The sequence below is a fragment of the Podarcis muralis genome, chromosome 3, assembly GCF_964188315.1.
Source record: "Podarcis muralis chromosome 3, rPodMur119.hap1.1, whole genome shotgun sequence".
NCBI classification, from domain to species: Eukaryota; Metazoa; Chordata; class Lepidosauria; order Squamata; family Lacertidae; genus Podarcis; species Podarcis muralis.
Window position 1 is genome coordinate 105,739,465 of NC_135657.1, and position 14,349 is coordinate 105,753,813.

The 14,349-nt window shown below is 36.6% G+C and overlaps 2 protein-coding genes across 8 annotated transcripts in view; one reads left to right on the forward strand and one right to left on the reverse strand.

Moving 5' to 3' along the window:
* The window catches only part of MACROD2 (mono-ADP ribosylhydrolase 2), a 997,146-nt gene that overhangs the window by 925,124 nt on the left and 57,673 nt on the right, over positions 1–14,349 (reverse strand). The gene's annotated exons all lie outside the window — the stretch shown is intronic.
* Positions 560–13,598, forward strand: FLRT3 (fibronectin leucine rich transmembrane protein 3). Of its 3 annotated transcripts, none has more exons than XM_028722259.2 (3): positions 560–821; positions 8,258–8,837; positions 10,417–13,598. In XM_028722259.2, the coding sequence occupies exon 3, from the start codon at positions 10,469–10,471 to the stop codon at positions 12,416–12,418; it is 1,950 nt and encodes a 649-aa protein (XP_028578092.1). In that variant the 5' UTR covers positions 560–821; positions 8,258–8,837; positions 10,417–10,468; the 3' UTR covers positions 12,419–13,598. The 3 variants fall into 3 exon arrangements, with proteins under 3 accessions (XP_028578092.1, XP_028578090.1, XP_077782566.1); XM_028722257.2 differs by having other exon boundaries at positions 561–821; positions 8,258–8,968; XM_077926440.1 differs by lacking the exon at positions 560–821 and adding an exon at positions 6,850–6,900 and having other exon boundaries at positions 8,258–8,968.

Consider the following 14,349-nt stretch of genomic DNA (forward strand, 5'->3'; position numbering starts at 1 on the left):
ACTGAATATTAACACTTCTAAATTATCTAGCCTTACCATTATGAGCATTAAAATAACACATTTTGTTTTTTCGTTAAAAATGTCTCCAAAAAGGGATTATCACCAGAGGAGTTATTTAAAAGTTTTTGCTGAGGACCCTCTAGTAGTAGTTTAATTATGCTTGGTCCTCCAACTTTTAACTTAAAGCATTAGCTAGGTCCATGTAAGGATCAAATAATGAATGTATTGCCAATACATTTCACTGTGGCAATTCCCAACTATTTTAAGTGAAAACTGTAAAAGTTGCACAAATGTATTAAAGCCGCATATCTGCATGCTGACGGGAAAAAATACTCGATTTGGAGATGACTGAAATGTTTTTGGCACGTATCTAAAGCTGGTGAACTGTAATATAGCATAGCTCTGGTTTTGGCATGCAATCCTGGATTTTCCTTCTCCGGCGCCCTCTGGTGTCTGTAATGTAATCTTTTGACAGCCTGCTTATCCAGTTGCCTGACTGAAGCAGAGCCAAAGACCTGCCCATTTATGACATCACCTCTTTATTCAACCACTGTTAGGTGAAAGCTTTAACTTCAGACTTCGGAGGTGGGCTGTGTGCACGTAACTGGAATGCTTCCCCCCTCACTCCTTCTCAGTGAGGGAGAAGTGATTTGACATAGCGAGAGCTCATACAATAGCTGCTGCTGCTGCTGTTGCTGCTGCTTCTTTTTGTCTGTGGAATCTGAAACTGAGGGTTTTATAACCGTTACTGGAATTATTGCTATTCTGCAGTTATAAATGGAATTTCTTTATAGATATATATTTTCTACTTCATCCTACTGGTAAGTAATTCCTTCTAATTTGCACTCAAGTTTGATTTTTCCCACCCAGGCATTATAAAATTCAGCATAGCAGAAGGAGTTAGAAGGGAGATTGAAGAAAACTGCTTTTAAACTACAATGCTAAGCAAAAGTAGGATTTGCAACTGTATATAATTCAAGGTTTTTTTCAGGGTGGGGTGAGGAGGGCTATGTGTCTGATGGTTGGAAACAATTGTTCAGTTTAGCTCTTTACAAGCATTCCAACCTAAATCATCAAATGGAAGACTTTACAAATGTGTTTTAACTAAGTGCTACAGAGCACACCAAAATTCAAGCTGCATGTTTTCCAATGTGGCCAATGCTGCATATGTGGCGTGTTCTCTTAATACTAGTTTCACAGCTATGGAAAGAGATAATCAAAAATTCATCACAGAAAATGAGTGCTCTGTCCAGGAGCAAATGTCTTCGTCTACTTGGAGGAACTTTTATAATCTTTGGGAAAGGGTAAACAGCTACACCTAGGTTTTAAAGCCTGCATTACTGTTTCCCAAATCCATAGTGCTAAAGCCATATATTGCTTGATACAATTTAGCACGTAAGCCCACCACTCACACTCACCGTATGATATTCTTTCCTCAATGTATTGCAAAAGCCATTGCCTGATCAAACACAGTATGTGACGTGCATAATAAGCCAATAAATCTAGTCAGACAAATTTACAGACCTAAGCTTTTGAACAGAGGCTCATGCAAACAGTGGGACAGAAATTGCCATATTGAATTTTTAAAAGAATCATTTGTGGCTATATCAAACATGAAGTTTTTAGAATATCATAGTCCTCTGAAAATAAATCTATTGTCTCCACATGTTAAGCTCATGTTGCCTCCATATTTTAAGCTTGTCTGTGGCCATGTATTTTTTTTTAACTACAGCAGTGAAACACTGCAATTGATACTTACAAGGAAACTCTAGGGTATGCATGTGAAACAAAATGGTTTCAAATAGTTTAAGAATGCAACAGGCCTGTCTCAAAAAAGATCAAGGTAAGCAAAACCTATCATAGCTGCATAACCCTAATTCCTAACAAAACTGTAAAATTATCCATGTTGGTTGGTTAAGTTAGCATCCATAACATATCAGCCTATATCCCTTTTGATATACAATTAACTATTAAAAAGTTGTTAAACAAGGCCTAATGAACAAAATTAAATGAGTATCATTTTACACTGTGACTGTTGCATTTGCATGTAAATTGCTATTTTAGTTTATTTTTCTTCTGCAGTACTTTGCTTGGATCTGCCCAAGAGCTGTGGTTTACAGAAGTAATATGGAAAATGTATTAAAAACCAATAGAAACCACTGTCCACTTAACAAAGCTTCGTGCTTTCCATGTAATTTATCTCTCTTTTTTCAGTTTCAAAACCTAAAATTCAGTAAGCAATTTAAGAAGTGAATTACATGATTTATTTAAGCTGTAACTTTGAAACTGCAGGAATCACTACAGTCACAAAGCTGGTGGAAGTAATGCAAAGACGATTCACTGTTATGCACAGAACTAAATGAATAATACTACAATCCGTGGGTAATTGCTAGAGAGAGAGGGGTAGAGGTAAAGGTTGAGGTTAATTCTCTACTTTTTAAAAAAGAGTTTATAGAAAGGGACTGCCATGTACAAGTTGAAGTCTTACACCAACTTGTTCCTATAAAATGTGACATCACTGGACAATTAAAATTACTTCCACAATGGGATCACGCTAGGTAGTGTTGAGGATGAAGCATTCACAAGCTATTATTTTATAGTCAACGACAGTTCTTTCCTATCAAGTGAAACAAGTTGGGGAAAGTTTAATTGAAATTTAGGGTCTGTCAGGCTTTGGAAGATTATTAATTATCACTTGCTCTGTTTCCTATGGGAGGCTATACTCTCCAAGCAATAAGAAGTTCAAGCTATGTTTATAGTACTACTTCTTATATACAGGAAGCTTTTACAAATTTATTATCTGGATTAAAACTGAAGAGTTTGAGGGAAAGCTACAGTTTGTGCCACTGAAGTCAGGCTGCACTGTATTTTTATTGTTAATGTTTATTTACCTATGTCTAGCGAGGTAAACAAACATAATTTATGACATTTAATATACTAGATTTAAGTGCACAAGATTCCTAGGATTAGAATTTTAGTCTGACATCCAACTCTCTCCCAGGAACTGTTCAAATTTCCAGAATTATTTACCATTATAATTACCTTCCACTCAAAGTTTTTTCCCCAGCTCTACGTCTTTTCCTTTAAGTAACTATGGCCACCTTCCTAGCATCAAACCTGATTTTCATTATTGAAGAAAACTTCAAATGATATTAAGTTTTAGAGCTCATTCTCCTGGGCAAATGAATTTAACTGATTAATATTGCCATTAGAAGTAGTGTAAATGCTTTTTGCACCCCACCCCCTTAGAATCCTTCAGCGTTCTCTCTCCAGAAGCCTTTGTGATTAAAACAGAGAAACTGGACAACAGCATTGGGGGGGGAAAGGCAGACTTGCAGCCGCTGAAAAGAGATTTCTTGCAGTGTATGCTACCCCCCAGTGGGCAAAATTGCTGCACTAAAGTCACAGAAATCAGAGCCTTGAGGAAAAAAGAGCCCTGTCTTAAAGGAAAAAAAGTAATCATTTTCTGTATCTATATTTATCTTTATTTGTATTTTTTTTTTCTGAATTTGAAAGAGGCAAGATAGAGTATGAGTGTGTACTTTCCATGTTATTTTTTAAAAGCTATATATAGATATAATGTGTATTAGATGCCAACAATGCATATTTCTCCTCTGGGTTGAAGGTGCAAATCCTGACATTTATTTCAGTTGAATCAGGATGTGAGTTAATATTTATGACACCCCAATCACATGGAAATATGTTCAACTGATTTCAGTGGAATATGCTTACATCTAAGTGTGCTTAAGAATCATAAGTAAACAGACAAGAAATACATTGCAATGTTAAAAACTGATGTTAGCAAAACAAGGCAGTAATTTATTTTCAAATATCAGCATTAGAATAGTTCAATATAAATCTAGTAGTATTAAAGTAAAATACATCACTTGGAAGTGTAAAAGCAGTTCCTACCCAACAACACATAAGCTATCAAAAAGTAAGGAAGACAAAAAATATTAAAGTATGAGGTGTGCTTGAGCTTGAGGTGTGCCAAGAATTTGTTAAGGCCTACTCCAAGTACCACTTTGGCAAAATATATGAAAGCAAAGATTGGTCCAAAATTTTTAAACAAGTCAAAGCAATTGTTCTCTAATTGTGACTAGGTGAGTTTAGCAGCTTTCTAAAGGTAAGCTACAAGCTACAGCTGACAAACACTGCAATCCTAAATACAGTTACTTGGCAGTAAGTCCCATTAAACTCAGAGGGACTTACTTACTGAGTAAAAATGCAGAGGCCAACATTGTAAGGCTGCATACCTAAACCTACTGATGTGCAAGCAAGCACCACTGAAATCAGTGGCTCTTCCTGCCAAATGAGGATGGCTAGGGCCAGGATTGCAAAGTGCTATTTATTGTTCCCTACTGCAATTTATGAACAAATAAGAGTTCATGCTTTTCGGGAGGGGGTGGGCAGCTCGTTACACTTCTCACGTTTAAAAGTTAGGGATCATCTATATCTTCTCAATGGGAGTTACTTTTTTAAAAGTTGTATTTTCATGGAATAAGCATAATCATATTTATGTTCACCATCAAATAATGGTGGCCTTCATAAATACTACAAAAATGCACATTTACTACCAGCTTTAGCATGGGAAAGGCTAAGATAGGTGATCATACCAACTCACATTAGTTTCGTTTTACAGAACCTTAATTTAAAACTTATGGGGAAACTGTTTACTCCAGTGATCGTGCTTAATGTAACGAATAACACTTGGAAATGATTTGCTATTTCAATGTGACACAATTGTTAAATATGGTTATTTCCATAAGCCAAAGAAAATGTTGCTAAAAGAAAGTAAAGACTCAGAAGCCCAACTTCTCAACAAAGCTTGACATTCTTTAGCCCTCACAAGGATATTTTAAGCTTCTTCTGCTTGCCTAACTTTAAACAAAGGATGAGGGTCCCCATGCTCATGAAACAGGGTGCTTAGAAAATATTTTGCTGTCACTACTAACCAACCCTGAGTAGTACACCTAAGAAAACATGTTGCACACTTCATTTTCAATACAACTGAGTCATGTTTAACCAAATTAACATTATAACAAGCAAAGCTTGTTGAAAATATCCCTGCTTTTGAATGGCTGATAGAAGTCCAAAGCAATAATCTCAATGCACTTGAGCACATTATATATAGGAGCAGACACTTTCTTCAATCCACAGAGGGCACTATGAAATAAATCAAATGGCTATGCAAAACCAAAATCGCTGAACAATCACTTTTGTACAGCAAAGCTGAATTAATTCTGGTTGTCATGCTGTTGACGTTTATAGCCTAAAGAGATATATCTGAATCTTCAGAACACTGCTGTGGATAGTTGCTAGAATGAAAGCATAGCCTTTCACATCAGTATATCATAAATGAGGACACAAATTCACATATTCTAACTACTTTTTAAAAGTTTTAGGATAGGTAGTTGACCCACATCGTAGCATAAAGTACTAAAACCAGAGTTTTGGTTATAAATATCTTTATGTTACCTTTAATATTTAGAGTAAAAAGGCTCCTTTTGTGCAGTGCTGCCTTTGACACACTATAGTTTCTCAGGTCTGAATAGCTAAATGTTTTAATTACCAACTGATTGAACAAATAAATTGGGCACCACAGGAATTTATCACCACAGTTTTTCAAGCATGGTACTAATATATTGAGAAGTGGTAGAGTTAAAAACTAGTACTGTACATCTTTCTGTTTTTTAAAAAATGTTTGTGCACCAGGATTTCTTCCATTTTCTTGTTGTTTTGTTCAAAATTAATGTTCTCTTTCAAAACCATGGGCCCATGAAGCTCACAATTTGATGTTGTGAAAACCTGGCCACAGTGTCTCTGAACAGTGGGGGGCATTTCTCTTTTCATCCTGCAAACTCAGCTATAATGACTTGATGTCAGGGAATATGTAAGGACAGCTCTAGAAAAGAGAAGGCTGAGCAAGGCAGCAGGATTCCCTTCTGTAGAGACAGATCATTGCTGCCTTTATTATGCAAACACATTGTTTTCAGCACTAGCTTGGAATATAAAAGCGAAGTGCAAGATATCAAATTAAATAAAAACTAAAGAAAACTGTTCTCTTCTAGCTGAAAGAAGGGGTAGGGGGGCTGGAAGCTTAATCCACATTTTTGAAACAGTCTTTTTTCCCCTCCAATGAAACTTGCTTTATTTTATCCTTTTGTTTTGATGTAATTTTGAGAGTAGGGATTTTAAAAACCCAAGAACTTAATGAGCTTTAGTGCTTTCATTTTAATCCAACATTGCTGCTAATACAATAGGGGCAATAAGTGAGGGCTTGAATATCAAACAGTCCAAAAGGGAATGCATTTGAAACATTTGGTAAGTGAAATAAAAGTTTTTGATTCCCAGGAACAAGTACATTATTTGCTCTAGGTAAGGTATCCAAACAAGCTCTTCAAGCAATTTAAGTTTGATATCCATTTCCCAAGAACAATACTTCTTAAAATCCACTATCTTTAATTAATCACTTAGGTAGTTTAACATTTAATTCCTACACACACTATATGTCTTCTGCTAAATAAATTATTCTCCGTTTCTTGAAACTACTTTCCTATTACTCAGTCTTACTATAAAAACCTATAGTAATTCCTCCTTTGCTGGTTAACCAAAGTAGATTATGAAGTTCAAAAACAGATTATAAACTTTAGAACCTCATAGTATCCTCAGTATTTAGACAGCTGAACAAATAAGGCTACTTGCTAATTGAGCAATGTCCTCCAAGGTATTTTATCAGGCTTCAGTTGTTGTTTTACATTTCATTTCAAGGTAATGGTGCTATGCAGAATCTAAGTCTGCTATGCAGAATCTAAGTCTTTTATCACTAATCACTTCAGAAAATTTCATTTTGTTTAAGAACTGATGGTGATGATGACTGTTACATTCTGAAATCCATAGGTAAACACCAAACATTTAACAATGTTGCATATCACAACAGAAACGCTTTACATTAATTTTGAACAAATGTCGCATTATACTTTGGCTGTACCAATAGTCTTGGTGGCACAGGAAGACAAGTGTTTACACGACTGAGTTGCACAAGGTAGAGAAAGGAAACTGAACGCTTGTACTATTTCACATACATTGGAAATGTGTACATTACCTAGCAATAGTCTAAAAGATGTTTTGGTGTGTACTAATGAGTACTTTAGAAACTCATTTCTAATTAGAACTGATACAGTGTAAAAGGTGAAGCAGATTTCAGTGTGCATGGCAAACGTAAGGATGCACACACATTTTTAGTCCTGCTGTATTCTGTGTACTTATTAGCATAGGAAGCCTTGCTACCCCCTCCTCCCCTCTTAAAGAGAGTTAGCTCAAAGGCCGATCTATCTCAGTATCATCTATACTGGGGGTGAGGAACGTGTGAGGAACTACCACTCCAATAATCTCTGACCACTGGCCTTGCTGGTTAGGGCTGATGGGCGACAAGTTCGTCACCCCATGGTCTATTCACTGGCAGTGGGACTGAACTTAGGGTTTTTCACATAGAAAATATATCCTCAGCTACTGAGCTATGCTACTTGCCCTTCTTAGAATTGCAGCCATATTTGGTGGGTTTAAATTTCCAGATGAGAAGGAAAGGTTACCCACAAGCAGATATTAAAACCATTTAAATGACGTTTTACATTACATCATAGCATTCTTCTTGCTTGTGTAGAACAATCTAGCCTGGCAACACATCAGCCTGCAGGACTGGTCCGAAAGGATCCTTGTGTTGTCAAAATATAGTTAATACAATATTATAGTTTCAATTTTCAATCTAACTGTACACTTGAGAAATGTTCAGCACTGTAATTAACTACCTCCTCCTGGAGAATAAACTCGGAACTACAGTCACTAAGACAGACACCTGAACATTAGAAATTGTTATTATACCTTTGCTGATTTACATTTTAAACTATCGGCAACTGTCTTGCCTCCTGAATGCAGAAGACCATGAACAGTAGTAAGCATGCCATCCACTGCACCTAGGCCTCTATTTGTAATCTAAAGAGTCATGTGTCACATTTGCACAGCAGTTTCTCTTTGGTCCGTTGATCAAAGCTGACTTCCAATGCTGTTTTGTTTAGACCAATTTCTTCCAATGCTGAACTTAGCTGTGTATCTGATTCAAGAACTTCAAATTTTTGCTCTATTAGTATTCCCATAATGAGGCTTTATTATTATAAAAATGCTAAGTCAAGAAAAGTTTGCACAAGGCAATTCATCATCACTTTTGGATAACAATTTGCTTTTCCCCTTACTTTTACAGGCACCAACTGAATGAAATTTTAGAAAGGAAACCCTGTCACTGGTATTAGCATGTTTTGGTTTCCCCAAGAAAATTAAAACAAAAACCATCTGAAGTGAGCACCTGGCATTTTCAGACAGAATGTGGAAATATGCTGAGCTGGAAATTCTGATCAAGCACTAAGTGAATGGTGCAGCCCAGCAGGCATGGATTTATCAGGACACATCAACATTCAAGGTTTATAGTTGGATGATTGTGGACAGAAAAAAAGAAGCTATCATGATTCAAGCCTTAACATCACGAATTGTTTTGAGCACATAGAGCTGAAGTTACCATCTCTAGCCACAACATTATGAAAAGAACTTCTAAGCATTCGAGAATTTTTTTGTTAAAGAAGTTGTTCACACACACTTGGGGGTAAAAGGAGAGAGAAACCTCTTCCCTCTTCTTCAAAGTCTCATTCCTGCAGAGTAACAGAAACTGAAGCTTTTATCTTCAACAGCCTGATGTGCTTATTTACCATGATGAAACTTTATTGGAATGTCCATTGAACATAGTGGAGCTCACCAGGAAAGATATTATACTCACAAGCATCGTTTAAGTAAGTACTGTGAAGGAAATACAGCTGCGTGAACTCAACGATAAATTTCTCCAAGCCAACTTGGTTCTAGAAAACCGTATGCCAACTGGATTCTAGCAAGCACAAAAGGTTCCCTCGCATCTTTAAATAAGGTAGGTTCCATAACAAAATATTATTTTAGAAAGTGGAACAATTAAGTTCCACAGGTCACGAAAGTAAACCATTGCAATGATCACATTCTACAGGTAAAAGAGAACTAACAGTTAACAACACAGAAGCAAGCACTGCCAAAGAAATATTTTTAAAAATGGGTTAGTAAGTATGACAAATTAATTAAATAGACAGTGGCAAAGCTATGGAAACTATGCATCTTTAAAGTATTGTCAAATATTAGGTATTAAAACATAGTATGTTTAATGAGTTACTCCTCCTAATTACCTCAACCGGTATTGCTTCAACAGCAAGATAAGTTTTTCATTGCACACCAGTTCATTTTGTTGGCAAACAAAATAGTTTCAAAAACTTGTTTTGTTTCTTTTTAATTCTACAGAGCAATAGAAAAAATAATCCTTATGATATAAAATATAGATATTCCATACCTTATTTTGTTTTTTATGACTAAGGAAAATAGTTTCCTAAGGCTGCAATCCTATTCCCACCTACCTGGAATTTACCTGAGTATGCATGGTTAGGATTTCAGCCTAATCCATGAAGTAATATACAAGCAATATTGAAATAACTGATTATATCACATGTTTCAAGAGGTTTGTGCAAGCTTTCATGTCTCTAGTATTACTAAGTTGACAATTCTGTTTCAAATGAAAATTTTGTCACTATGCCATCTACTTGAGGCAGAAGTAAAGAGAAATCTGTTCTATATTTAAGCTTCCACTTAGGTTTAACACCTTTATTGTACTTCCAATGGAATAGTTGGAGACAGGGAACACATTTCATCACTGTTCATTATTAGTTACCATGAAGTGCCCTGTCTAATTATTCACTCAGTATTCATACTTCAGCAAAAAACAGTGGTCTAAGGAGAGTTTGAATACCTAAAGATGAATTTCAGTATCATAGTGTGCTAAAGTAGTGAATTTAGGTTCCATTGTGCCCGCATCTTATGAGTACAAGGCAGCTGCACAAAACAATTGTGGGGTGAACTGTGTACATGCAGAAGGTTACTTAAGTTTCTTTTTTTAAAAAAAGTTCCTATGCCAGCACAGCAAGCTACTACCATCTATGGTGTAGCGCAACAAAAAGAGGAGGGGACCTGGGGAAACAAACTCCTTAGGGAGCTCTTTGGGTGGGGATGCCAAATAATGCCTTCTTATGCAGGAAATAGATTTGGATAAATATTATTGACAAATACTTCTCTCACTCAAACCTCATTTAAGAATCATGCCTACGTGTAATTGTAAATTCTTGGCAGGAATTTTAGGTGGCGATCCCATACACATGTATAAGCAAGCAATCCCCATTTAACACACTCTGACTTATCTTCAATTAAACATACATAGGACTATGCTGTTAGATATGTTGTTTTCATTTCAAAGTGATACTTCACTGTACTCTACTATTAATCTGATTATTTTTTTTCTAGATTGCTGAAAACCAAACACTAGTCTCTGGGCAAACCTCATTGCAACTTGACCATGATCAGTGCAACCTGGAATTTCATCCTAATTTGGACAAAGATAGGGCTTTTGCTCAAAATGGCACCTCACTCTGTCAGTGCCAAGTCCTGCCCTTCAGCATGCCGCTGTGATGCAGGATTCATTTACTGCAATGATCGTGACTTAACATCAATTCCTACTGGGATTCCAGAGGACGCTACAACCCTTTACCTTCAGAACAATCAAATCAATAATGCTGGAATTCCTTCTGAGCTAAAAACCTTGATCAAAGTGGAGAGAATTTATTTATACCACAACAGCTTGGATGAATTCCCTACCAACCTCCCAAAGTACGTCAAAGAATTGCATTTGCAGGAAAATAACATAAGGACAATTACTTATGATTCACTTTCACAAATTCCTTATCTGGAAGAATTACATTTGGATGATAACTCTGTTTCTGCAGTTAGTATTGAAGATGGAGCATTCCGGGATAATATCTATCTTAGACTTCTTTTTCTTTCTCGAAATCACCTTAGCACCATTCCCTGGGGCTTGCCTAAAACAATAGAAGAACTGCGCTTGGATGATAATCGCATTTCCACAATTTCGGAGCTGTCCCTTCAAGACCTTACAAATCTAAAACGTCTAGTTTTAGATGGAAATCTCTTAAGCAATCATGGATTAGGCGAGAAAGTCTTTACGAATCTAGTCAATTTAACAGAACTCTCATTGGTCCGTAATTCCCTTACAGCAGCTCCAATAAATTTGCCAGGAACAAATCTGAGAAAGCTTTATCTACAAGAAAATCATATAAATCATGTATCAGCTAATGCTTTTGCGTACCTACGACAGTTGTATCGGCTAGATATGTCCAATAATAATCTCAGTAATTTACCTCAGGGTGTCTTTGATGATCTGGACAATATAACCCAATTGTTTCTTCGCAACAACCCTTGGCACTGCGGGTGCAAAATGAAATGGGTTCGTGACTGGTTGCAAATGCTGCCTCTCAGAGTTAATGTACGTGGACTGATGTGTCAAGCCCCAGAGAAAGTTCGTGGGATGGCTATCAAAGACCTCAATTCAGAGCTATTTGATTGCAAAGATGAGGATATTGTAAGCACTATCCAAATTACTGCTTCAGTACCAAACACTTTATACCCTGTGCAAGGACACTGGCCAGTTTCTGTGACCAAATCACCTGAAATGAAGACTCCTAATCCACATAAAAACTACAGAACAACCGCTACCCCAGTACAGGAAATCATTACCATTGTTGTAAAGGCTGTAAGCACCGAGACTATTCATATTTCTTGGAAAGTTGCACTACCCATGACTGCTTTAAGACTTAGTTGGCTCAAGATGGGTCACAGTCCTGCCTTTGGATCTATAACTGAAACCATTGTTACAGGAGACCGGAATGACTATCTGCTTACAGCACTTGAGCCAGACTCACCATACCGTGTATGCATGGTTCCCATGGAAACCAGTAACATCTATCTGTCTGATGAAACCCCTGTTTGTATAGAGACTGAAACTGCACCCCTTAAAATGTACAATCCTACAACCACCCTAAACCACGAACAAGAAAAAGAACCATACAAAAATTCTAGCTTGCCCTTGGCTGCCATCATAGGGGGTGCAGTGGCACTAGTAGCTATAGCTCTGCTGGCTTTAGTCTGCTGGTATGTCCATAGGAATGGGTCCTTGTTCTCGAGAAACTGTACGTACAGCAAGGGACGTAGGAGGAAAGATGATTATGCTGAAGCTGGAACGAAGAAGGACAATTCTATCTTAGAAATCAGGGAGACTTCTTTTCAGATGATATCTCTGAACAATGAACAAGTGTCCAAGGAGGAATTTGTAATACATACCATATTCCCACCTAATGGGATGAATCTATACAAAAACAACCACAGTGAAAGCAGCAGTAACAGAAGCTACAGAGACAGTGGTATACCTGATTCAGATCACTCACACTCATGATACTAAAGGAAATTAAAGACTTGTGGTGGTTTCTTTTTTCCCGTCTCACAAAGAATGGCAACTTGAAAAGGTTGCTGGCCTACTGCAGAACACTGGATTAAAAGACTGAATAAGCAATGTATTGTACATTTGCCATATAATTTATATTTAAGAACTTTTTATTAAAAGTTTCAAATTTCAGGTGACTGCTGCGATTAATGTAGCAAGGATGCCTGAAAACAATTCTATATTTTAGTATTTTTTAGTAATTTGTACTGTATTTTCCTTGCTAATATTGAAATTACAGACCATTTAACTTTTGTGTTCTACTGAGTAAGATGACTTGTTGACTGTGAAAGTGAATTTTCTTGCTGTGTTGAACAATCAGGACTTTGCATACATTTGAGATCCTTGTAAGTATAAGCACAGGCCATTTTCACTTTGGTATTCGTAAAAGGTTAAACCTGGCAAACTGAAAATGTTCAGAAGTGACTGCGAAATTGATCAAAATACAATCTTGGGTATCTGAAATACATAAAACAACTAAAATCCTAATGTGAAAAGTAGTGGGCAATACCAGCTACTTAGCTATAACCAGATTTGTAAGTAATAGGATACTGCAACAGATAGCTGTTGTCTAGGTAGGGCAGATGAAACAAGAATAAAGCACATATTACTGATCTAAATGCATAAAAGCAGGGTCAGCTCTTATTTTTATGAAAAATAAAATCTAAGACTACCCTAAACATATAAATGTCCAAACCTAAATTTATTCATCATTCTATAAGAGAACTTGTATAATTGCTAACTGCAGTTCTTCTGATGTCATGAAAGCATATACTATATATGCAATTAAATGTATACTATACATATTTCAACTGCCATTGAGAATATTGCCCATTGCTATCACGGTTATCTGAATATTAACAAACACACAAGTGAAGATACTTTGATCTGGCTTTCTACTTAGTTGTGATCTATTTAATGTTTAATACCCAAGACATTTTGTTGCCATAACTATTATTCCCCAAATGGAAACCAAAGTGCATTGAACGCCCTTTGGCCAGTCTTGTATGTGCCTTGATCGAAAGTTATATGTGTTCCGCTTTTAACTGGGAACAAACTTTTCACACACATACACTTAATTATGGAAAGATATTGGTCTTAATGCTGAATAAAATATAAAATGAAGTATCATAAACTAAGTGCTCTTCTTAACCTCATTAGACAAACACACACACAGTGTTACACCAATTGAATATTTAGAATGTTTCTGCACTAACTCCATCTGGGAGGTAAAACCTGAATTTCTTCCTAGTTCAACCAAACATGATAGGATATAACAAGTACTTTTCTCCTGCCACAGTTAGAATATTACAGAATAGAAGGAGGGAAGTTAAAATTGATACAACTAGGTAATTTAAGTACAAGGAGACAGTTTTCTCAGGAATTCTTTTACTAGGGTGATGAATGGCTATAGATATGGGACAGCATTGATCTTGAAATTATTGAAATTGTTAACTGGATTATCTTCTACATTTACATGATGTTTCTGCAATGATTTTAAAGTGTGTGATTTGGGGGAGGTAAGACAACATGTCTGTATTTTTGGCAGAGCCAGGCCAGCCATAGAGGCAGACTGGGTAGTCTCCCAGGACAGCACATTTAAAAGAGGGCAAACCATGTCACAACAGCAGATTGACCCTGAGACCACATTATGTTTCTAGTATATCTGCATCCCAGCAAGAACCGAAAGTCCACAATGAAGTCCTCCATAACATGGGAATCTAGGGAACATACTTGCTTCACGTGGAGAAGCCCTTGTCCTGCCTCCCCAAGGACAGAAAAAAATTAAGATCTGGGCTGCCCCATTCCTGCAATTGTTCTACAAATATGTTGTGCCAATAATCTGACTTCATATATTTTTGAGCTCCAATGCTTTAAAACCATTG